Source organism: Phaenicophaeus curvirostris, chromosome 19, assembly GCF_032191515.1.
Source record: "Phaenicophaeus curvirostris isolate KB17595 chromosome 19, BPBGC_Pcur_1.0, whole genome shotgun sequence".
NCBI classification, from domain to species: Eukaryota; Metazoa; Chordata; class Aves; order Cuculiformes; family Cuculidae; genus Phaenicophaeus; species Phaenicophaeus curvirostris.
The window spans coordinates 11,633,637-11,658,497 of record NC_091410.1 but is presented as its reverse complement, the minus strand read 5'-3'; the positions used below and the strand labels follow the sequence as shown (position 1 = coordinate 11,658,497).

At 45.4% G+C, this 24,861-nt stretch overlaps 2 protein-coding genes and 1 non-coding gene across 3 annotated transcripts; 2 read left to right on the top strand and 1 right to left on the bottom strand.

Annotated features, from left to right (window-relative positions):
- Positions 1 to 7,114: 7,114 nt before the first annotated feature.
- On the bottom strand, positions 7,115 to 13,173 carry KPNA2 (karyopherin subunit alpha 2). Its single transcript, XM_069872936.1, has 11 exons — positions 13,115 to 13,173; positions 12,003 to 12,118; positions 11,763 to 11,900; positions 11,273 to 11,361; positions 10,226 to 10,494; positions 9,443 to 9,537; positions 9,081 to 9,344; positions 8,239 to 8,472; positions 7,972 to 8,154; positions 7,711 to 7,860; positions 7,115 to 7,606 (listed from the first exon to the last, which is right to left on the bottom strand). The coding sequence occupies exons 2-11, from the start codon at positions 12,075 to 12,077 to the stop codon at positions 7,514 to 7,516; spliced, it is 1,590 nt and encodes a 529-aa protein (XP_069729037.1). The 5' UTR covers positions 12,078 to 12,118; positions 13,115 to 13,173; the 3' UTR covers positions 7,115 to 7,513.
- A 1,310-nt stretch (positions 13,174 to 14,483) lies between these two features.
- On the top strand, positions 14,484 to 14,556 carry TRNAR-CCG (transfer RNA arginine (anticodon CCG)). Its single transcript has one exon. It is a non-coding gene; the product is annotated as a tRNA-Arg (tRNA).
- C19H17orf58 (chromosome 19 C17orf58 homolog) lies at positions 14,498 to 22,208 on the top strand. Its single transcript, XM_069872932.1, has 6 exons — positions 14,498 to 14,722; positions 16,303 to 16,390; positions 18,253 to 18,931; positions 18,973 to 19,064; positions 20,604 to 20,795; positions 21,046 to 22,208. Exons 1-6 carry the CDS (start codon positions 14,498 to 14,500, stop codon positions 21,228 to 21,230), a joined length of 1,461 nt encoding a protein of 486 aa, XP_069729033.1. The 3' UTR covers positions 21,231 to 22,208.
- Positions 22,209 to 24,861: the final 2,653 nt, after the last annotated feature.

The window sequence follows — 24,861 nt, the reverse complement described above, 5'->3', positions numbered from 1 at the left end:
CAACTTGACACAGTGCATTTGTCCCAGTGGTACGCAGCTTCCGACAAATGAAGTGCTATTAGGAAGACTGTCAGCCCAAAGAAGCATTTAAGAGAGTTGACAAAGCGCTGTTTTCGACCAAGACATATTATTTAGCCACTAAAGGAATACCAAACCTTCTCTAATATTTCCTATTCCTCCGTAGTCCAGCATCAATTTGAAATCACAATTCTGTTGTCTGCAAAAAATGAACTGTAAGCTCCCCTACACCGTCTCTCCAAGTCTTAATTACGCTGATAGTGAGGGAGGGTGCCACTGACAGCAATGCCCAAAGCTGACTCGGTCCTGCTGCTGTGAATTCACCCCTAGGACACTGTTGATGGACAGTGATACACTGGAAGGTAGCTGCCACATTAAATCCATCTCTTGGACTGCTTGGTTAACATCCTACTTGGGCCACAGCCACTACTTAAAGCTTTGAAAGAAGCAAAAAATGTTCTGTGAGGCACCTTCTATCCACACAGCCAAGGAAAACAGAGATGTTTTCCTGACACCAAAACCCCCTAGAGCATTATCTGATAAGCCTTAATAATGCAGCGTAATTAGCTTGCTCTTATTGGCCATCATTACTTATCTGGATATTCAGGGATTAAAACCTCATATTTCTAGCTTTACAGAATTCCACGTCAGGGGTTATTGAAGAGGTTTTAGTGAGGACTCGTTTGTCCCAATCCAACCTGTTGCGGGACTGCGGCTGAGACACATACTGACACAGAGAGGCAACAGGGCTGGTGACAGATGCTTCTGCTTACCTGATACTGGCAGAGAAAGCAAGCATCTCGGGGCAGTGTAAACTTCTTAGAACTACCAGGTGACGGCTGTTGTGATTTTCTATGTTTCTTCAAGCTAATGAAAAGTTTTTCATGTCTCATACATGCTACTTTCAAAGATTTCCATTCAAGAGACAATTCCAGGAGATTTGTCAAATTATAAGACAATTGAAACTGCGATGTTCAAAGACAAAAAGAGCTAACAAAGCCTTAACTCCATAAAATAGTTATTTTCTGCCATGGGGAAGCAACCACAAAGATCCAGACTGAGCTATCCTAAAATGCTCATACCACATATGCTCACGGGGTTTTGTGAGCTGCTGAGAAGAACCCAGGCTAACTGGCTTTAGAAGCACTCTGCTCTGTCTTACATTAACAAGTCTCTAGGCATTTATAAATGTTACATGAAAATTAAATCTATAAATAAGATCAATCATAACACAAAAGCATTTGTAGGTTCAATAAACACAGCAATCCCTCTTTTTTTTTTTTTTTATCCTATTCCTAGCACTCTAAACTGCAGGAATACCAAGCCCATTCCACAATCTGTACTGGCTTCTTTTGTGCTTTAACAGAGTCACCCACAAGACCACTGTGAAATCAATTTGAAAGGATTTAAGATAAAGTTAACTCTCAATTTATTTTGTCCTAGAAATCATAAAGCAGGGCTGCATACCAGAGAACAGCACAGATATTTAAGTAGGCTAGTGGGTCTGGAGAAGTGCTAAAAGTAACCCAAAGCAAAATCTGTCACCATGTGTCTTGAATCATTCTTTTATTCCTCTCCCAAAACCCTTAAAAATGGAACTGAACAAAAGGTATGGGTTTTTTTCTTTCCTTTTCTTTTTAGCAGATCCACCCAGCTCCCGTGCAGAGGTGTTCATTCACTGGCTGCAAAATCCAGGGGGGGTGAGACAATGTCATCACTCACTCATTCTGCAAAGCGCCTTGCACAGCCCAACTGCTGGAAATCTAACAAACATTTGGATTATTTTGCTGGAAAGAGATTATGTTCCAGTTTGAGCCTAACCCGTGGCTGGTTGGCTATGAGGAAGTAAGCTTGCCACTTAGTTAAATGGGTGGTTTTGTCATGTTTAGCCCTGGGTAGGTTTTTCTGTTTGTAACTAGCACACTGAACTCTGTTGACAGCTGCAAATCTGCTGGGCAATACAGCAGATCCAGTTTTGTATTTTGCAGCAGTGAGATATCTGCATATGTTGTTGGTTATACTGATTGAAGAGTTTTTAAAGGCAGTCTGGAGAAAAATTGTCTGCAGGAGTGGGCTAATCTCCTGATTTTTAAGTCATTTCTAGCATTATTTGCTATCAAAATTGGTTTTATTAGGAATTATTAGATCCTTACTGCCAGTCTTCCTCAATCGCCTCCTTTTTTCCTTTCTGACTTGATTTAAATCTCACACAGTTGTTGCCATTCCTCCTCTACTTACGTTTTCCTTTTCTAATCCATGTCTGGCCACAGACTGCAGGTGTTGATATGCACTTAAGTGCAGATGGGGCAAAAGCTTCAATTTTAGGAACTATATCAAACAATCTTTCTACACAGAAGAAAAAGATCCCTACTTATTCCAAGGCAAATTTTGCAGAGCAGTTCTTCAGAAGTGGAATGTGGATCTCCTGCCTGTCCCACCCCACTACTTTTTTTCTTATATTGGTAATGTTCTCTGCATTTTAAGTTATATGGACTACAGCAATGTTTTATTTTAGCCATTAGGGGGAAGGAAATGACATATGGAGAGAATTCAAGTCCCTCCTCATTCCTAGAGAGTCTATCCAGAAAGTTAGTATGCTGAGCTCCATCCAAGTATCATTTCCTGCTCAGAATTGGGAAGGGGAGCTGGGGGCGGGAGGAGAGATGGATACATAACGTTAACTTGCTGCTTCTGATTAACAGCAACATTCTGCAAATGATTTCACAGTATCGCTTTGAACAGAATTGGAACTCTGCAGCCCGACTCTGTGTAGTAATCCACTGATGAAAGGGCTATTTTTACATCTGTTTCATATAGTGGGTAAAAATGAAGTGATTTGGATGATGGAAATGCACCTTGGAAATTATTCAAGATTTTCTGATAACTTTGTACATCCAATTTTCCACATGCCCACGGAACTCAGTTACATGTGCCTGGTATTATAACTATTTTACCACTGTGAGCCTGTACACAAAACAATCTGTTACAGGTGACAAATCAGGCAGCTTCCCACTATCTATGTTCCACTGGCCCAGGCTGCCCAAAGCAGTGGTGGCTGCCCCATCCCTGGAGGTGTTGAAGGTCAAGTTGGATGAAGCTATGAACAACCTGATCCAGTGGGAGGTGTCCCTGCCCATGGCAGGGGGTTGGAACTGGATGGGCTTTGAGGTCCCTTCCAACCCAAACTATTCTATGAGTCTACTTACTCGTACATATGTATATACACACACCCCTCCTTTAAAAGATGAATGGAGAAATGGAGAAAGATATGAAAAAGTAGAACATTTCCTCATTATGCTGCCTCTTTTGTTGAGTTCATAGGTGTAATCCAGCCTCTCCCCCATTGAACTCCATGCCATTGATGCTGCTTTTAGTCTTGTTAGTCAACTGAAACTCCTTTCCTGGTGTATAATTTACATCGCTTTTTGATTTGGTCCAATGTTTTATTTAAATGACCAGCACAGCATTTTACTGTGACCAAACAAGTTCTGCTTAATAAGAATGATCAGGATTTTTCTTCACCCTGCTTTAACTTTTCTCTCCTCTCCTCATCCCAACTTCACTTCCCTCCCACTAAAGACACTCCCTAGGGCCGTGGGTGAACTGCAGCCTGGAAACAGGCCACAGCTCTTCCACGAAATCCTCCGGCTTCTGTGGAAAAGCATCCGTTTCCTGGAGCCAGTCTGAGACAGACAATGCTCCACAGTCAGAAACTAGACTGGAATCTAGTGACCCTTATTCCGTATGAAGGGTAAATCAATTCTCTCTTAGCTGAGTTACTGCCCAACTCATATCGGTGCCATGCTGAGGATCCATGAAGGAAGGGTTTTTCCAAACACAGTAAACATCTTTGAGTACTCTTAGGAATGCTGGTTTTTCGAAATCTGCAATTTGATTAGGTACAGCCTCCCAACACTAATAGGGGTCACCTAATTCCCCTCATACTAATTCCTCCTTTCTCTTAACACATTCCCCCAAAGGCAAGTTAAGCTTAATTTTTTTACTTAGGCTAAAGTGTTAATTTGTTTCATGATAGATTTTGAGTGAGTGCCAACCTTTTCCTCCCTAGGCTAATTATCACTAGTCACAATTAGCCTTCGTTCATTACTTCTGTTTTGAACAGCAGTACTTTTTCCCCAAATTGTACACATTCCCAAGGTTTAGATCTATGCTTAAATGTTAAGCCATACCTTGTCACAAAAGAGATTCAATCCTGCTGGGATAATCCCATATTCAGTAAAAGAATAGTCATAACCAGAGGTGCCACAGGCTGACTAGAAGAATGGACATCAGGATTCCTAGGCTCCAGGTTACTTCTAGCAGGTAGATTCTGCATGTCTGTGGATAACAGTCTTGTATTGCAGTTTGCTCTGCTGCAAAATAGATTTAGAAACAGAAATGATGGGTGAAATGTTGTTGGCTAGTGAATTCCATTTCCTGCAAACCTACAGCTGTTCCTTTTTACTGATACTCCACCGTGTAGTTCTGTGCAATTTAAATCATTCTGTATGGAGTAGCAGGAAGCAGCTTCACTTAAGAGAATATTTCACAGTCTAAATCACAAGGAAATAAAGGATAGGTTTCTCTTAATTTAACTATTTCTAGCTTTTTCACAGTTCAAACTGTTCCTCCCCTTGTGGAAAGCGAACAGAAAGGCTGCTGAAGAACAGGACTACAAAGCCTCTGCTCTGCGTTCAGACTCTAGCATCTCTAGAAACAAGAATGGAAGCAACCAGGCAGGCAGCCTCTTCCAGCATCAGAATTAGAAAGATGGTTACGTTTGCTGAGATATTAGACTGAAATCTTGCCATCGCTCCACAGATAAAGTAGCATTAGCAACAACTGCATTCCAAGCCAGTTGATGTCAGCAGGGCTCTGTTATTGTTGCTCTCAGCACAGAGGAGTTGGCAGGCTGACACCCAGGCCACCAGACATTTATTCCAGCCCTTGTCCTGAATTAGGCATTTGCCAAATAAAGACGGCTAGCTCTTAAATCTGGCTAGGCAACACAAAACCCCCAGTGCAACCAAAAAACCCAAGAACCAGAAAAACAACAATTTTCTCCCTTTTTCCTTTGAGTGCTTTTTAAAGCTAGAGGCACAGCCTAACGGGTGACCGTGATCCTAACCTCAGAAATAGTTTGCATTTTCTTAGAATAAGGAGTGACTCACCCCAGTCGCTTACTCATGATCACCGTAGATTGTTGCTTGTGGAAATACGTGCTGCCAAGAACAGGGCTCATTGGTGGACAGGCTGAACACATTTTTCTTGGATAAAAACAAAGTCTCCATCCTCAGAAAGTTAATTATTAAGCCACTGAGCTGTCAGGCACATAGAGAAGAGTTTGCAGCATTCAGTTAGAATATTGGATAATTCTGAAACTAGGACTTCAGGGGAAAAAGGTAGGTAACGCTATTCAACAAGCGTTCTGCATTCTCACTCCTTTTCTGTATACCAAGACAGAAGCATCAAATTAACTGCGTACATGCTACAAAGCAGTTAAAGCAAGTTTTGTTTTAAAGTAACAGTGCCCTGAGATACAACTCTTAAAAGCATATACCTCATAGACTTTTTAACCTGTGTAAGTACTGAGGAATTAGTACGTAGGTGTTTTCTCTATCAAGAAGTGCCCCAATACATTTTATCTCAGTATTTTCTTAGAAGGAAAATGAAGTACATCGTATCCCAGCAGCCCAGGCTGGATGAAACTCCACACCAGCCTGCGATGCTCAAAGGAGACCATGAGCTGCCTGTACCACCCTCTGCTGGAAGATGTGATGTTTTACAGAGAGTGAAATTACTCAAGAATTTTGAATTACACTTCACGACTCATTGCCCTTATAAGCCCGCAAACACGAAGTACACAGAAGCAATTATTTCATTTAATAAAACCAACTCTGCATAATTGCTTTTATAGAGGCTAATTCTTCCAGTTCTCTACAGACATGGAAAATCATGATTTTGTAAACGATGTTAAACCTCCCACTCTGGCCTGAAAACAACAAAGCAAAGAATGGGTGAGGCTTTACAGCAGATGTACAAGTGCCATTTTTGGCTGTTTTTTCCCCTCCAAAGCATTAAAGGCTTCAGCATCACAAGGCAGATGGTTCTTTCCACAGATACTGCTAAGATGACACCAGAACCTGGTCCCAAGGGCATTGCAGTATCCGTGGTGTTAAGACACACGTTCTGCCCCTCAGTCTGACAGTGTCTACAGCTGCTTCTGCAGGTGCTGGGTGCCATCTGCAGTCTCTCCCCTCAGTACAGAAGGGAAGCAGGGCTGGGAACAGCCTGCAGCCACAGTTCACTCTCACCCTAGGATCAAAGCCTAGAGGAAGTGAGATAACTGTACACACCATAGATATATCCCCACTTCATGAATATTGAAGAGATACCCAACATACAACACTGAAGTGACATATCTGAAGCCCAGCAGAAATCATGCTTATGAAAAAACCTAGCCCTGAAACCCTGACTGCCCTGCTAGGAGCTAGGGGTAATGTAGCTATTCAGACATCAACTCCTGTGAGGATCTGGTTAAATAGCTCAATCTATTTTGCAAAAAAGCCAGAAAACAAGTCTAAGTTTCTCCTCACCCCACAACCCAACCCTGCACAGCCACTTTTAGAGAGTAATGATTTAGAAGAAGGGCAACAGATTCCAAAAGAAGACCTTGATTTTTTTTCTGTTTAGAGCAGACAACTGCTTCAAAGCATTTCTTATGCCAAGGGTACCTGAACATACTACAATTGCTTAAGTGCACTACTCACCCCTCCTCTACAGTTGTTACTTGCAGGTAAGTAATTTTAGTCTTGTAACTATTTCTCCAAAAGGCCCAAGATAATTTCACTCAGTTATGAAAAAGGTAGAACTAAACACACACATTTCCAAGATGCAGACAGAAGCAGCAGTTCATTTGTTCTGCAGCAACACAAGGTTGTTATACAGAGAAAACTGGGATAAAAGCAACATCCCAAACCCCCCTCTTCAGAATATCACCTCTCAGTTTAGACCAGCATTCTTGCCACTACGCAGTTTGCTTAAGCATACTTACCCTATCAGTCCTTTAAGAGAGCAATTGACACAGTTCAATTGGATGTACTGATATCACTTTATTGAACTTCAAACGTAAGTCCACTTTAAAAGCCTACTCAGTGTATTGATTACAGCAAAAGACGAAATAAAACGTAATAGATTATGACAAGGTTACACAGAGTAGTGGCTTCATGCTTTGAAAGAAGCCTGTATTGCCCATTTGCATTGTTTGGCCTGAAAGGGACAGCAAAAGCCAGAAAGAAGTATTTACAGGTGCTTCAAAGAACGAAGTTAAAAGTTGAAAATTCACATAATACATACAAGTTTCGAACTGTTCAAGTATGTTTCAGTTAGACAAAGTGCTACAGGTCACAAAAAAACAGTAAGAACAATTAAGACAAAGAAGTGGCAGTCATTTGCGTGCCAAAATACTTCTAGGTGGTTGCAGCATACGCAAGACTTAAAAGTTAAAAGTATTTGGAGTATTGCCCTGAATCTGGAAGGTATAGCTGGCAGCAGTAGATTCTGGTACAACATTCTGGTCTTCCTCCTCCTGGAAGAAAAAGAAAAGAGTTTTGAAAGAGCAGTAGCATTTCAGCTCAGTAGTGCTAGAATAGTAAACAAACACTGAAGAAAAGTCATCCTGGAGCCACTTACTTCTGCTGAGAAATATTTTTCAATCAGGGTAGATGATGCTTTGTACACTTGTTCGTTTTCATGTGACTGAAGGGCTTCAATTTTATCTAGGCCTCCACACTCCTCAACCATGAGGCAAAGCTTCTCAGTCTCATTAATCTTCTCAGCAGCCTGCAAGAAAAAAAAGCATGGAATAACCTCAGGAAAGAGGTATGGCACCAGCTACTGGATAACCACCAGCAATACCCTGGCCAATGATTGAATCTTACTTCATCCACATACCAAGAAGATATTAGAAATAGCATCCAGAATAACAAGCACAGTTTTGCTGTCTTTAGCTGAGAGAAGATTCAGCAGAGGTTCAACAACACCAGCCTGAACAAGATACACAATCTGGTCAATTGTTCCACCACTTGTGTAGTTAGTCACAGCCCATACAGCTTCCTTCTGAGATTTGAAATCCCCCTGTGAAGGTAAAAGCAGGGTATTTAAACACAAGCAGTAGTAGTAGCAGCAAAGGCCTCATTGTTGTAAACAGTTTTTACTTACCTGCCTCAGAATACCAATGAGATAAGGTACAAGACCATGCTCTATAACTTGCTGAATCTGGTCCTGTCGTCCAGCAGTGATGTTGGACATTGTCCACGCTGCTTCTTTCTGAATATTGTTCTTATGATGAGAAAGGAGACTTGGAAAGACAGATAGTGCTCCCGAGTCAATAACAATCTGTGTCTGCTCATCAGTACCGGTGACAATATTTCCTATGGCTCTTAATGAAGGAGTCTGAAAAAAACCAAATAGTACTCAGGAAAATCAGTATCATCCAACCTCTATTTGAACCAAAAGAGCCATACCCAGTGCCCCTCTGCTCTAGTCTTCACAGTTAACAGCATGATATGCAACATACCAATGAGCTTTAAGCCCCTCATTAGCATTAAGCATGCTAACACTGCACACTTTCCAAGGCCAATCTGCAAACAACTACTCATGACAGAGGTTGGAGAAAACCATCTCCAAAGTGCTAATGCAGTTTTATTACACTATAATTATAGTATGCACAAAGGCTGTTTCTAAACACAGTGCCTAGAACATGGATTTGGAACAGTACATCAAGAATTAAAAGCAAGCTTTAAATGGCTGTGACTATTGGTCTGGCCTGTGTGTTAAATCCAATGCTTATGTTAAGCAGCTTGATAATTATCAACAGCAATAGTCTACACTTCATGTGAGGCAGTGTCCAGGCAAGAGAGAAGCTCAAGTCATACACAAAATCAGATGATTGCTCCAGGTTTACATGTGGCAAGAACTATTCAGTTAGTGCAGGAACTATTCTAAACGCAGTCTGATTCACGACTCAAATCAAACAGCAATCTGTACACCTGACAGCTTACCATTATTGGCAGTTCACTACATCCCAGGAGTTTCACAAGTTGTGGCACCAATCCAGTTTTCACAACAACTTCTATCCTGTCATTGGAACCATCTGTTAAATAGGAAAGCGCCCAGCATGTGTCTGCTAACACCTCATGATCATCATGGTGCAAGAGCCGAACAAGAGTTGGGAGAATCTGCTCAATAGCTTCTATGGGTGGCGCAGGATTCTTGTTACGACACAGGTTTGACAGGGTCCATGTAACATTGCGTAAATATCCAGACTGCAAGAATTGAAATAAATGGTTAGCAATTGTTTTGTCACTTGAACTCTTTGGCTCACTTGCTAGTAACTATTGTTTGAATCTTATTGCACACTTACAGCCAGAGAAGAGAGATCAGGAACAGCAAGTAGCCTCAGCAGTGGCTCAATTGCACCAAATTTAATAACCATATCTCTGTAGGTAGAACCATCCCCTAAAAACACCCAAGAGAAACAGTCAAGTGAAGACCAGGGTAGAGGGACACATGCATAGAGAATCGCTGCATAGTGAGACCAATTCTACTGCTTAAGAAGGCCTAGATAAAAAAAGGACAAAATACTGCTATGGTGAAGTCGCCATTCTATTGCAAGAGACAAAGAGTACCGAATAACTGAGGGTTTTCTTAAACTCAAAGGACAGACTTTAAGAAAAATTTTCACCAGGTTTGTTTGGATTATTTTTTTTTTAGAATGGGACCCAAGACTGTCAGATCAAGTAATCCTAAAAGGGGTATGAGAAGCTTCAGTATATAGCACTTCCACAGAAGTGACTCTTCTAAGCAAGGGATATCATACACACCATTATGTGAGCTACCTGGTTCAGCTGTTCCCCTTTCTAAGGACAGCTCATCAATAAATCACAAACAGTGAGGTGTGAAAAAGCCCTGTGTTGTAGGTTATATAGCTTTTTTTTTTTGTCTCATGCCAAGTACTGCATGAGACATCTACCAGGTCTGAAGACAGAGTTGTCCATAGCACACGCTACATTCCTGAGCGTGTCTTTACCTGACAAGCATCAAGGCAGAGTTCCCAAGCAGCTCACCACGTTACAGGACATGTCATGCCCTCCTATTTATGTAAGGGAGGAGGTCTGAAACAGAGCTATGCAAAATATGGACATACCTGCAATATTTCCTAACGCCCATACAGCCTGCTCGCTGATATGAGTGTGGGGAGAGGCCAGTAGGGAAATAAAGGCTGGAATAGCCCCTCCATCTACTACTGCCTTGGTTTGTTCTGATGTACCAGAAGCAATGTTGGTAAGCGCCCAGGCAGATTCAAACTGAATAGGACTACAGTCTGCTCTGCCCAAGAAGGAAACAAACTTTGGAATCAAACCAGCCCGAATTATGCTGTCTATGGGGGGCTGCTTCTCTCTTGAGAGGAGTTTCCTAAGGAGGGAGACAAACAGAAAGCATTATTTTTGCCTGCAGAGATATGAACAGATTCCAATAATCAGTCTAAAAAGACTCACATTTTAAAGAAGTTTAGCATTGCCTTAACATTCAGAGAAAGCGAAGAAACAAGACAAAGAAGAAATACAGACAAGCTGAACTCTAGTTTCCTAAACCCCTGTTAACACTGGTTTTGCCATGTCTGTTGAACTAAAGCAGACCTGCAGGAGCCATAACACATCTGAACTGCTAGAAGTTTCTCAGCAGACAGAAGGTTAATGACTGCCAGAAGCAGCAGTGAGAGACAAGCCCACTAAACATTTTAGATTTGAAAGCAGAAAAGTTTGGCATATTTAAAACCCCAGACATCTTAGTGTTCATGTCATTCTAAAGTGGATCACTGCACTCCAATATTGTAGTCAAGTAGCAGCAGTCAATGCACATTATTTAAAGATCTTGTTCTGGGATAACAAAATACTTATTATTTTTACTTCTATAGCTCTGAGTTTGACGACTGTTTATCTTGCCACCTCAAAGCCACTAGAATCACTACTTCCTAGTGAAGTGTTCAGGCACTTTAAACATTTAAAAGCCATGCAATCTCAATAATATAATGGCTAAATTCAGCCTAACTAAACACTGTACATAGTGGCTCAGGTTTTGAAAATTCTATGATGAGAGAAGAGCCATAGCTGCTAATATTTGGGTTCAAAAGCTAATTGTTTTACCTCACCTAGTTAGCAGCTTGCATAGCTGCTACCTCTAAACCCCTTACCTGGCAGCTTGAGTAGCCTGCAGCTGAAGCTCCATGTTAGTACTATTAACTCCTCTGACTATTTCTTCAACTGACCAGTGTGCTGGAACCTGTGCAAAAAAAGTTACATTAATGCTTCGCTGAGAAAGCCATGTATGTGTTCTCATGACTGCAGAGGCCTCCTACACAATACCATTAATTGACCCAGTTTACAGCCACTTCCTTTATTATAGTATTATACCACTACACCATAGTCCAAAACCTCATCAGCTACAGAATGATCTACAGTTATCTGAATCATTGAAAGCTTTTTGGATCCAAACGCTTCACGCCACTGTTACAGCAAGCTTCAACATAACTGACTAAAGTTTAAGTTTTGTCCATTACAGTTCAGTTGGTAACATTCATGTTCTAGTGCCATCTGCCACATGAGAAGGGATTCATACCAGCATGGATACACAAGCTTATCATTCAAAACCTCCAGGTGTCCCCATTCCAAGTAGATACTTACCTGATTGCTCCTGTTTTCCTGAAGGGGAGAAGTGGCATCATCTGGTAAAGTGCTAACATTTCTTCTTTTAAGCATCTGGTCATCTTTCTTAGCTTTTCTCAGCTCTACGTTGACTTCAATACGCCGCCTTCTCATTTCCTGGAGGATATACATTCATAGTATAATAAGTTCTTGGCTTTCACAACCCATTTAAAAATAAATGATGGCTAGTTAAAATGCTAATTGCTTCAAAATACTCACTGTAGTATCCTTCCCTTTGTTCTTGAATCTGTTCAAGCGAACTGCTGTTGTATTGGTATTCTCATTAGTGGACATCTTGCTTGTTAGATTTTGAGAAAGATGGATAAGAAACAAGTCTGAAAAGAGAGCAAATAAACAGCAAATTTACTCCACAAGAGCTAAAACCCAGGATCAATACTTGAAAACAAGACACATCTGTCCATATTAGATAAAATAACATCCTCTGTCTTGATCAAAGATACCAGTAACCAAACCACTGTCTCTCTAAATACTAAAGTGTTGGAGCAAGCTCTAGCATTAACACAAAAGCAGTAAATATGCATACATCATTTGTGGCTGGAAGCATCATAAAACACTATTAGAGTCACTGCATTTAGGAGCAAGATTGGTCTTCCTTCCCATAGGCAGCACACATATCCTAGAACCACTAGGTTAGAAAAGACCTTAGAGATCATCAACTCCAACGGTACCTGCCTACCATTAAACCATGTCCCCAATCAGCCTGCTCCGGTGTCTCACCACTCTGATGGTGAAGAAATTCTTCCTAATGTCTAGTCTAAGTCTTCCCCTTTGCGGTTTATACCCGTTCCCCCTAATCTTATCACCACAAGCCTCTACAAACAGTTTTTTTACAGCTTTCTTGGAGGCTCCTTTCAGGTTCTGGAAGGTCTCTGTAAGGTCTCCTTGGAGCCTTCTCCTCTCCAGGCCGAACACCCCCAACTTTCTCAGCCTGGCCTCACACAGGAGCTGCTCCAGCCCTCGGATCCCCCTTGTCTCCTCCTCTAGACCCGTTCCTACAGCTCCATCTCCTTTTTGCCTTGACGATTCCCGAAGTAGACACAATCCTCCACATAAACCCTCACAAGAGAGGAGCTGAGGGCCAGAACCCCCTCCCTCGCTGCCCACACTCCCCCGGCCGCGGCGAGGCCTGAAGCGCCCCCTCCACGGCGCCTCACACCCGCACGGCCCGGTCCCCCGACCCGAGCGACTCTACCGGGGCCCGGGCTCCGCCAAGCTCCGAGGGGGCGCCGGTAGAGCCGATAGATCCCCCCCAAGACAGAGCGAGGGCCCCCCCCCCCCCCGCCCCAGCTCCTCCCGCCAGGGCCCGGCACCTGCGCTGCGCTCCGCTCCCGCCCGCGCGCACGCTGCCTCTAGCCGGGGCGGCTCCAGGCGGGATTTAAATCGCCCGCGCCCTCGCCCTCCCATTGGCCGGTTCGAGCCATAGCAACCTCCCCATTGGCCGGTTTGAAAGCGACGCTCGTCTCGCGAGGCCCGGCGGCGGCGGGGTGGGGCTTCCAAACTACCGCTCCCGGCAGCCACCGCGCGGGCGGGAGGGCAGGAGCGCCGGCTCGGCGGTGCCGCGGGGCATGATGGGATTTGTAGTCCTTTCCCCCCCCCCCCCCCCCGCGCGCCGCGAGCGCGGGTGTCAGGCCCTGGAGGTGCTGACGCGCCCTTTCCTCACGCGCAGCCCGGTTTCTGCCTCAAGCTCGGAAACCAACCGTATCCTGGGCTGCCCCCAAAGAAGGGTGGCCGGCAGGTACACGATTCTGCCCCTCTATTCCTCTCCTGTGAGACCTCATCTGGAGTATCATGTCCAGAGCTGGAATCCTCAACGTAAGAAGGAGATGGAGCTGTTGGAGCGGGCCCAGAGGAGGCAACGAGGGTGATCCAAGGGCTGGAGCAGCTCCTGTGCGAGGACAGGCTGAGAGAGTTGGGGTTGTTCAGCCTGAAGAGAAGAGAAGGCTCTGAGGAGACCTTAGAGCGACCTTCCAGAACCTGAAGGGGCTACAAGAAAGCTGGTGAGGGGCTGTTCACAAAGGCTTGTGGTGACAGGACGAGGGGTAATGGCTGTAAACTACAGAGGGGCAGATTTAGAATAGACATAAGGAAGAATTTCTTCACTATGAGGGTGGTGAGGCCCTGGCACAAGTTGCCCAAGGACAACCACTTCCCTGCCCCATCCCTGGAGGTGTTCAGGGCCAGGTTGGATGGGCCTTGGGCAGCCTGATCCAGCGGGAGGTGTCCCTGCCCATAGCAGGGGGTGGAACTCGATGATCTTTAAGGTCCCTTCCAACCCAAACCATTCAATGATTCTATGATCAGGCTTTCCCCTTGACTCCCCGTGTCCTCTCCCTAGATCCGTGGCGCACAGGTATTTAAAGGCAACTGGGGTGCGAGACGGCAGTTTAAAGTCGTTCAACAAAAAGATCAAAACTAAATTATATGGAATGACAAAAAAAAAAAAAAAAGTTCGCCTGCCTGCGTGGCGTGCCCAGAAAGCCGGTGGGTTAGGGATTGGTGCAGATGGGTTCTGCGTATTTACTAAGGGCGGGATGGCTCGAGGCGCACGGAGGGGAGTATTCAAAGAGGGGGGTGCCCGCGGGCGTGGCTACGCACAGGGGGCGTGGTTACGTGGAGGGGCGGGGCCAGAGCCGGGCGGGCGGGGCTCTTAGAGCGCGGCGCGCGCGGGTTTTGTCGGGTGACCCAGTGGCCTAATGGATAAGGCATCAGCCTCCGGAGCTGGGGATTGTGGGTTCGAGTCCCATCTGGGTCGCGCCCGCGTCGTTTTGCGGCGCGGCGGGGATCGCGCTTGTCCCCCCGCTCGAGCTTTTACAGGCGACCGGGGGGGGACCCGGAGCGGAGCGAGAGGCTTCATGGGAGGCAAAAAAGGCGTCAAATCGGTTTCACCGCCTCCCTCTGTCCTAGCGCCGCTGCGGCGGGTGCGGGGGAGCGTGGTGCTGGTGCTGCCTGTTTGCCTCCCACCGGGAGTCCTAGTCCGATTTTTCCCCCTCCTCCCATTTCCCCCCTTCCTCCCATTTCCCCCTCTCCGCTGTTTCTGCACACCTGAAGGAGCTTCTGCCTCCCTTTTGATCGTGATCGTGACCGAAGAAGGAGTCTCAGAAGTTAATGGAGACGGGGTTGCATCACTGGGCAGTTGAAGCAGAATCCCTGGAGCCCAGCTCCGCGTCCATGGAGCTGTTGGAGCGGGCCCAGAGGAGGTGACAAGGATGATGCGAGGGCTGGAGCAGCTCCTGTGCGAGGACAGGCTGGGAGAGTTGGGGTTGTTCAGCCTGGAGAGGAGAAGGCTCCGAGGAATCCTTAGAGCGACCTTCCAGAACCTGAAGGGGCTACAAGAAAGCTGGGGAGGGACTGTTCACAAAAGCTTGGAGAGATAGGATGAGGGGCAATGGGTGTAAACTGCAGAGGGGCAGATTTAAACTGGACATAAGGACGAATTTCTTCACTATGAGAGAGGTGAAGCACTAGCACAGGTTTCCAAGAGAAGTTGTGGCTGCCCCATCCCTGGAGATGTTCAAGGCCAGGTTGCATGGGGCTTGGAGCCCCTGATCCAGTGGGAGGTGTCCCTGCCCATGGTGGGTGGGTGGAACTGGATGATCTTTAAGGTCCGTTCCAACCCAAACTATTCTATGATTATATGAATTTCTGTCAGGGAGTGGGTTTCAGGAGCTGGGATATTGTGCTTTTGTAGGGTATTTAAATCATGAATTGCACCTGAAAGGCAGGAACCAGTTCACTGTCTCGACACCCAGTAGCAGTGAGACAAACTGTCACAAAGGAGATCTTGTTTAGCAATAAGGTCACCAGTTTCGACTGGGAACATAGGAATAAACCTACTTAAGTCAGGAATCCAAGTCAAAATTGGCTTGGCGTGTGAAAGTTCACAGAGTTCCTTGTGTTAGCAAATCCAGATTTAAAAACAAAGGTTTATCTGGGGTTAGCAGGGCTGAGCCCTGTCCTGGACAGTAACTACTGCATTTTTCTGCCTGGAAAGAATCGCTGGAAAGGGTTCCCTGACCTAAAAGCGATTACCAGCTGCGTAACTGGAGGTGGCCAGAAATACTGAAATGTGTTCCATTGTACTGCACGTCCTGAATCACGGGGGGATGCATGTTCCAGCATCGATCGGCTGTGCTTTATCACATGGGTATCCAGTAAAACCACATTTGTTCTGTATGAGTTTTCTTTACATAAGAAGCAAGACCTTTCCCCCAAATCTATTGCTAAATACCCCTGAAATAAAAACAATCTGTCACTGAAGCCACGTATCCATACGTTATTCGCAGAAACACAGGTGCTGCGGGCAGCGTAGACCTGTGCGTACGGGAAGGGGGTGTCCCCGTGCGTCCCTGCTGGTCGGGGCGGTGGGAGGCTGGCTGGGAGGCAGCAGCTTGGTCTTGCTCCAGTGGGTTGTCCAGCGAGTGATTCCCGTTTCCCCTAAGGCTGCCTCTCATTAGCATGGATCAAGGGGAGGGCATAAAAGACTCCAGTTCATTTTGAGTCTGGAAAACAACTTTACTTCAAAATGACAACCAAAGCGTTGTGGCTCCTCTGCTTTGTCGTTGGATCGTCTCCCGGCTCCGTGGCCGGTAAGTGTTAACATTCCAAGCGGGGCTGGGGCACGTTCGGCTTTGGTAGCAGGGGAGGCTGGACGGATCGCTACGGATTCTTGCCCAAGCAGCCTTCTTCAGCTGCAGTGTTGTCAGCAAGCGGTAGTGGTCATCACGTAAGGGCTCAAGAAAGAAACATTTCAACATGTTTGTGGGACGGGAATGTAAATTGCAATATTTAATTTGTCAGCATTTGAAAGAATTAAGAGCACCTGTTAAAAGCAGGCAGCGAGCTGGGGCTGTGAATCCTGCGAGCCAGCATTCAGCACTTGAAGTTTGACTTGTGTCTGCATATGAGGTTTTTTATTTCTATGTGACCTTTCCTTTTCAGGCTCCTTCCCTCACCTGCAGACTCCTGATTTCTCACTTCTTTTCAGCATTCTCTGTGCTGTCAGGTGTCCCTGCAGCAAGCTGTCCTAAATAGATTTATTTTCTTTTTAGCACCTCATTGATGGTCCAGAAATAGGACATCCCTCTATTCTACTGGGAAGGAGAAGCCCGGGACCTGGTGGTGTTGCAGTTGTATTTCTCAGGCTGTAAGAGCTAGACAGGAATACGCTGCTATAGGGGAATGGATCTCAAGGTCCTGAACAGATGGAGTAGAGAGAAATGAACTGTTATTTGTTACAGTCCATGACTGAGTGAGCACGATAAATTGGTAGAAAAGTATACGTACCAAACCGAAACACCTGTTGGGAGTTCACAGCTTCATACTGAAACATCTCCAAAACGCCCTTGCCTATTACTTTCTTTAGCTTGGACTTCTTCCACTCCTTTCTTCATGGACATTCTTTTGACTTTACGTGTGGCCAGCCCAAATATCAGGGAATCTTTCCCATGACAGCAGCTGGTGAGAGCACAGGGGGAGAAGTGGCAAGGTCAGCAGTTGAGTCAGATATAGAAGATAAACCAGGACGTTGTTCATCTGTGTGTGTCAAATATCTCTTTTCACACAAGGAGTTAGGATCAGCCTCCTACACGATGTTAACCACAGACAGCAATCACCCAGACAGCACCGTGGGTGGGTGAACTGCAAAACTGAGCTGGCTAACTCAAGGCGTGCAGCCAAGGGCTGAAATAAAGGGAAAATGAACTCCAAGAGGAAATATCTCTCTTCCCCGGCTAAAAAGCATTTTACTTTGTAAGGCCCAAGTGCTCAAGGTGAAGGTATAATTGAGGACCTAGGGGACTGCCCAGCTTATTGACAATGTTATTAATTCTTTCAATTTTTTTCAGCCCTTGTCCTCTAAACTTAAGAAAAGCCTTGAAATAGTTTCTCACCAGCAAAAGCCTCGCTCCTGGGCCATAGTACTGCTAGCATACCACGCTGTAGCACAGAAGTCAGACACCCAAAACTGCAGATAAAGATGTTTTCAATAGCATTTGAAGCTGCTGAAGAGCCCAGATGACATTTTCAATAAGGCATCCCAGGGATGGAAAAACCAAATAGTTCTGCTGTCACAGTCTTTTAAACAAGCATCCCAAATGGCAACGTGAACTTTGTTTCCTTAGATGTTCCCTGGAGAGTCAGGCTTTTGAGAAAAGGGTTTGTTTATAAGTCATGCTTTTAATTTGCAACAATAATAAAGTAAAAATGCAAATCTCCTGCGTTGTGCTCACACAGCTGCATTCTCTGCACTGGACCTTCCATGTTTGAGTACGGAAGAATGAGGAGCTACTTTATTTCATCTGTAGAACTATTTATCAGTTATATTGCCTTACTGTTGAAAGCCTCGCTTATGGACTGGAGCCTCAGATGCACCAGGCACTTCCCATTCAGAAGCACATGGAGTAGAAAACTTAAAATGCTAATTCACTCTCTCTTTTTTTTGTGTGTGCAGGATCCCTGCCCTCTGCTGAGAAACCCAGTCAAGCACTCAGCAAAGATGCTTATAGTCCAGCAGATATTGCACCCCACCACGCTAAACTGCCAGCCTGGGGCACCAGCAGCACCAGAGAGAATCGCGTGGAACGTTGGCTTCTGCCACCTGCTGACCTGCAGCAGCCAAAGCCTGAAGTCATCTCCCCTTCATCAGACAAAAAGAAACACGCCAAACCTTCTCTAGAAAACAGCACAGGGCTGAGGAAACACCTCTTGCGGTATGGAGGAGCCCTGCCTCTGGAGAGCCCGAGCGAAGGGCCTTCTCCTGCCTTCCTTGGCTTCAACCACACAAACAGAAAACACGCGGATAGGTGGCTGGACAAGGCTGCCAACAGCGTGTCGGCTCACTTCTATCACACAGCGTCTTCCTATCGAAAGATCACCCCCTTGCTGGAGGCTCTTCCTTTTCCAGACTCTGGAGCAGTGGACTCAGATGATCGTAACACACTGGATCGCTTCAACCGACCAGGCAAGATCCTCCCCTATGATCCCTTGAAAAAGGTCACTAGCCCCTCCTGGGTCACCAACCGCCAGTCCCCGAGCTCGGCATACGTCAGCGTGTCGAGGAGAGGTAAGAGCAGAGGCTGCTCTGGCACGGGGCACCCTGAGCTTTCCAAAGGCTGGGCAGCCAAATCGGGGTGAAATATCCCAAAGGGCCCATTGCTGTCCCTCCGTCTGTGCCTGTTCTAGGTGGCGATAAGGAGAAGGCTTGTGTGACCACGTGCGGCAAAGAGAGAGATGAAGCGGAGGCCTTCTGCGCGAGTGAGTTCGGTAAGCTGCATCCTCCATGAACCACAGCAGCCTTCGTTCATCTACCGACCCTTCACTTCTGATTTTAAGATACTTAATGTACTCAGTAAAATAGTAAGTGCTAAGCACACTGAAAGGACCCATTGCAGCTATAAATGTGCTATGACAAATGGTACCAAGCCTGATACTGCCCTTTCCATGCTTTGGGCTGGGATTGCTCGTTTTCCTGTTTTCTCTGCTTTCCAATGTTTCAGCAGAACTGAAAAGACCCGTTGGTTTAGGTGCTCTAAGACTAAACACAGTAGCTGTGTTATTGACCTCTTACTATTTAGAGGGAATTATAATTTGGGGGGCTGAAGTTTCAAAGGAAAATAAAATTCAGCACCAACCAAAAAAGAAAACTGGAATCCTGTCTGTAGGAGGATTCTACTTGAAGTTCCTTAGGACTCCCTGTCTTTTCCCCTCCTATCCAAGCCAGAGCAGCCAGTGGTAAATAGCCGGGCACTTGTGTGGGGACTGTGTAAGAGCAGGCGTTTTCTGGCTGAGGTCTTGCCTTGCGCTTACAAAGTTGTGAAATAGATACCAGCTTTTTCTCACAGTATTTTAAGAGATAAGCAAAATATAGGCCTGGTGGTAACAGATGTTTCCATTTGTAGAATATAAACACATGATAAGACATCTGTTTTCTCTAAATGGAGAAGTCAGGAAGTGCTTTCTACAACTGCTATATCCTTAGTTTTTTTACCACTCTCGTGCATTCCTGACAGACGCGAGCCTTACAGCGACCTGACCTGGGTAGAGTTCAGCCTTTAACATTCATCTTTTAAACTGAAAAAGACACGTAGGAAAAAGACAGTTTGAGCACTACATCAGCCAAGGTTCCGTTGCAGAAACTGGAGAGCGCTTTGCATTTCTTCGCATTTACAGTGCAGATTAAAGACTAAATGACTGAATCAGTTCTCATGCAGCAAGGCAGGTGTCACACCAGTAACATTAGTCCTGCTCGCTCTACCAGCCCAAAACATTTGCTGGTTTGTGATTCCTGTAGTTGCTCAGCACTTGCCAAAACCAGGAAATGGGTGGACAGCATGAAGCGATTGTCTGAGCATAGGAGCCTGCTTGCTGCCTTTGCCTCCTGGCACGACAGGGGTCTTGCCTTTCAAAAGCTGAAGCATCTCATGAGCAGGTTACCTTTGGACTTCATTGTGCAGCGTTAAAATTGAAATTTCTACTCCGTTAGATAAATACGCCCACTTTTTGTAAATCAGGATGGAAAAAAGTACTGAAATTACTTTTGCTTTGAAGCATTTTATAAATGTCACTAGGAAACATCTCAGATTTGTAAAGCATAAGGTTAGAAATTCATCAAAAACTAAGGTGACGGCCTCATCACATCATTCGAAGCAACTCCTACTTCCAAGACTGCTCACTGCTGGGCCAAAGAACTTCTGCTGGCCCTGACTTTGCAGCACTATAAATGAGAGCCCTCTCGTATACCCTGAGTTACCACCAAGATCTCTAATCTGATGCTTGTTTCCCCCTCCCCTCCCCTTAAAACAGCACTGAACGGAATTGTCTATAACGTGGAAAGACTGGGGAGCGGAGTCCACCTGGTAACGCTTTTGTTGAACAGTGATGGGTTGTACAAGATGAGTCGCCTCTACGTTACTCCTGATGCCGCCTTCTTTCGAGTTCACGTTCTAGTTGTGGATACCTTAAACTGCAGTAAACCGTGTCCAGACTTCAAACTTGGTAAATAACTCCAGCTAAATCCCTTCCACTAATCCTCCTGCATGGAGGGCGACTGCAGCCTGCCCTGGTTTAAATAAGCTCGTCCTGGGTTGTGGCTGAGCTCAGGGGGCCACTGGGCACACACCTTCGGGAGGGGCTTCTGCTGGCTATGGCTTCACATCTCATCATAAATGTGTTGCTCTCAGAGCGAGCGTAGCAAACAAGCCCCCCACGCTTTCCTCACAGCACCCAGGTCTCCTTTGTTTTGCAGGCAGTAGATACATCGTGATGGGTCGCGTGTACCACAAGCGGCGACAGATCCCCGCAGCCCTCCTGCCGCTGCTGCGAGGGCGCCTGAGGCCGGGGGACGGTTTGCTTCAGAGCAGCGTCAGCTACGTCAAGAGATTCAACAGGAAGAGGCATCACAAAGTGCAAGGGGCTCGCAGTAAATGTTGATGAGGCTTCGGTAACCTCTGTCTGGGCCACCAAAAAAAACCTGGCAAGGGGGAGGTGGTTCTCCTCGCCTCTGGGACTGACAGGACGCTCACCCTTGTGCTCCAGCAAGCGCCGACTGAATGTTTTGATGAGGTACTAACCTATGGTGAAGTTCAGCACTAAAGCCTGTCCAGGGAACATTCACTGGTCGCGAATTTGCTCCAGCTGTTTTCTAGAGGCACAGGTAATCGCTGCCTCCCTGGCTGCAATGCACCCTCCACAATCTGTAATGAAGGAAAATTCCAGAGGCATCATTCTAGGCACACAAGCAGCAGCTTTCAAGCCCTTAACCTTGAACAAACGTTCGATGTTGAACGAACATTAGCTGATACCACAGCTTTGTCTGCAGAGGATGCCCACCGTGTTTTCTTTGCCAACAGCAATTACACACATTTGATTCAAAAGAAACCAACAAACCTAAGTACCGTTTGTATCGTTCCGGTACCCTCAACCATGTCCATACAACATCGTTCGTCAAACGGAGCTGGATTGTCACATGAAGTGCACAAAATCACTACGTAATTACTCGATTATGTGAATACACTAACTGAAAGCAAGTCATGTAACTGCACAACACAAACACCCAATTAGGCTACAATAACGGCACCAGCGTTTGCCAAGGAATGCACAGTAACAGGCAGTTGCACACACGTCCTGCGCCTGGTTACACTGTCGGTTCCTTAGAAGTTCACTCCTAGAACTGTACTGAGTGTCGTTTTCCTCCAAGGAATATTACTGAGTTTGTACTTGCACATCAGTAAAGTTACTTATTCAATCAACCACACAATCTTTTAGTACCTTTAATGTCGTGGGATGTAATAAACAATGAAAACTCTGCAAAGGGAAACTTAACATTTGCCATTTCAACTGTCAGCCCTGACACGTCTTTAAGAGAAACTAAAAATGCTGATGGGTGCTGGGTTCAGCCTTTCCTGGGTTCTGAGAGGTCCAAACAGTTAATAAAATGATATCAAACAATGGCCTCTCCCCATTTGATGAGTTGGCTGGGGATTTTAAAATATATATTTATATATAAAAACGGGAAAATGCAGGCTAGTTTGAAGAAATACACACACAGGGATAAATAGGATGTGAGCTGGGGCTGCTACCAGCATTTTGTTTGGACAGAAAGGTAGTTTAACACAGCTCCACCTCCGTACACACCTGCGGCTTGGTTGTGGCACGGATGGACGTGTGGGGATGGGCACACAATAATATTTTGGGTGAAATATTTCTTGATACGGAATTGGAGACAAATATCCAGAGCAAACAGCACACGCTGGGACCCAAAAGGCTGTTGCCAGAGGAAAGAAATGTACTCGTAGCTTGTGTCCGTCTGAAAAACACAGTCCCACTTCTGTTCCGTGAAGGATTTTGCACGTAGTGCAGCACATACAGACAGAATTTTCCTGAGAGACTTTGAGGGGGCTTTGACTTGGCAGAAGGACTGTTCCTGGCAATGAATCAAAGCGCTGGAGTGGACTGGGAGGGACAGGAGAAGGAAGGAGGAAAGGTTCCACGTGCATCTCGAGTTTCTTTGTTTCTATTTTCAGCTAAAGTCCAGGGAGGAACCAGCAAGTCCTACAGTGATCCCTGTCCCTGTAACAGCCATTAAGCAGCTCCCCGCTCCCAAAACATTATCATAATCTAAACCAGGCAAAGCGTGGGTACAAAACTAACATCCATAGTGAGATCTTATGGTGATTGTGTCTGGTAATAAGGAGTAAGAAAGCAATGGTAACGACATCCAAAGCCCGAGTGAAACGCCAGTAACTGACACACAGCATCTGCGCTGCTGCCCTAGAAACAAGCCTGAAGTGCAATGGATTCAGTGCTCTCTTTCTGCTGTACAAAGCCACCTCTTACCTTCCCTTTCTTGCTCCGAAGTTTGCTCCTTAAACGTGATCACAGCTGAGCCAGGAGGCGCCGCCTTTCACAGCCCGACGCCGCACGGAGCAGGAACCGAGTGACTGTTCTCGCTTTTACCAGGCTGATCGCAAGCGACTGACGTATCGGAGGAAAACACTCCTGCATCAGGTGCTTCCACAGTCTTGCAGATGCAATTCCAAAGGCCTCCCAGCATTAATGAGACGGAGAAGCAGCTGGTGCTTCCACACAATAGCTGCCACGGTAATTCTGTTTTTTCCTGAGCAGGATAAGCATGAAAATTCTGCAGCCAATACAAAGAAATCCATGTGAACAAGAATATTGTCATCTTCTTGTCTTTCCAGGGCTTTGCTGAAGGCTTTTGGGCAAGCCCAACTTCTTGTTCTACTTCAAATCCCCATTAACTTCAGCAGTAACAAAACTGAGACCAAGGATAATTGCTTCACATTTGAGAAGACAAAAAGAACGTCACTCTGGCACAGCTCACGTTATTGAAATGTGGGTTACAATACACGACTCTTTTGAGACAAACATTGCAATCATTTGTAAAAATACAAAAAAGACAAGGAATGAGTAGAAATCACAAATCTTAGGAGCTTCCCATGCTTTTAAAGAAGGTGGGCATCAATTACCAGTGATGCATTTTCAGTAACACCACTCAAGAAGAAAAGATCACCACGAATAAATCAAGAAAAGCACCTCAGCCTACTTGATGGCAACTGAAAATACTAAAAAAGATTCTCCACCAGTTGTGTTTATGGCTTATTTCCCTAATCGACTTGAGCCACTGGCAATTATACCTACTCTGGCAAAGTCGAGAGCTAGACACGATACCACTGTCCAATGTTTCATTAGAAACACCACAAATCAATGTCAAACACATGACTTTATTTGTCTAGGATGAGGTGTCCTATAAGGTACAAAAAAGTACTCTTTGAGTTTGCCACAATTCGTTAAAAACATAGCAATCTATTGCCTACAGGTAGGAAAGTGTTAAATGGTGTCATCGATAGATTTATATACGAATAAATAGTACAGAAATACCGCAACGTTTGGAGGAGACGCGGGATGTGTTCAAACGCTGTTGGAAGTTGGGACTTTTCCTTTTCGCGTTAAAAACCAAAACGCATACAACGTGCAGCATTTCTTAAACGTCAAAGGACAACAGAACCTAAACGCAACCGCTCTTCCTTAGCTCTCAGAAGCATTAACGGGTTGTGGTGTTCACACCAAACAATTATCTTTAATTTGCACAGAGAGGTTAAGTGACAACATCTGTATGTACAAAACCCACGGGTTTTTATTAGATAAAATGATCCCAGAAGAACCTGTACACCTGAGCTGGAAGTGTAAGAAAGTGTGGTCAGTAGCAACATCTCGGTAAGAAAAGGAGCAGAAGAGGTTCTTGCATAGCAAGGCGTGAGGTTAAACCCAAAGGGAACTTATCCGTAAATCGGGTACATCCCAGATCGCTGCAGAACAGAGTTAACAGAGCATTAGTGCAAAAGCCAGTCACTGGCTGCAGAGCCACACGCGAACACGGCTGGAGGACTGCAGACCGGTCACACCAGCAAGTCAGTTACACACGCAGCGTGAGAGATTGGAAAGAAACGGCCACCTCGTCTGCAATCTGTATCTCCTCGTGCCTTCAGTCCATTCCCCCGGAGCGCTCCTCGCCCAGGAACCACGGAGCAGTCCAGAACGC

Coding starts and splice junctions, on each gene's coding strand:
- C19H17orf58 (XM_069872932.1), top strand. CDS start 14,498: ATGGATAAGGCATCAGCCTCCGGAGCTGGGGATTGTGGGTTCGAGTCC. Junction 19,065..20,603: donor CTTCTGCGCGAGTGAGTTCG/GTAAGCTGCATC, acceptor CCCTTAAAACAG/CACTGAACGGAATTGTCTAT. Junction 20,796..21,045: donor GTGTCCAGACTTCAAACTTG/GTAAATAACTCC, acceptor TTTGTTTTGCAG/GCAGTAGATACATCGTGATG.
- KPNA2 (XM_069872936.1), bottom strand. CDS start 12,077: ATGTCCACTAATGAGAATACCAATACAACAGCAGTTCGCTTGAACAGA. Junction 8,473..9,080: donor GTAGTGAACTGCCAATAATG/GTAAGCTGTCAG, acceptor GGTTTTTTTCAG/ACTCCTTCATTAAGAGCCAT. Junction 8,155..8,238: donor TCATTGGTATTCTGAGGCAG/GTAAGTAAAAAC, acceptor TTACCTTCACAG/GGGGATTTCAAATCTCAGAA.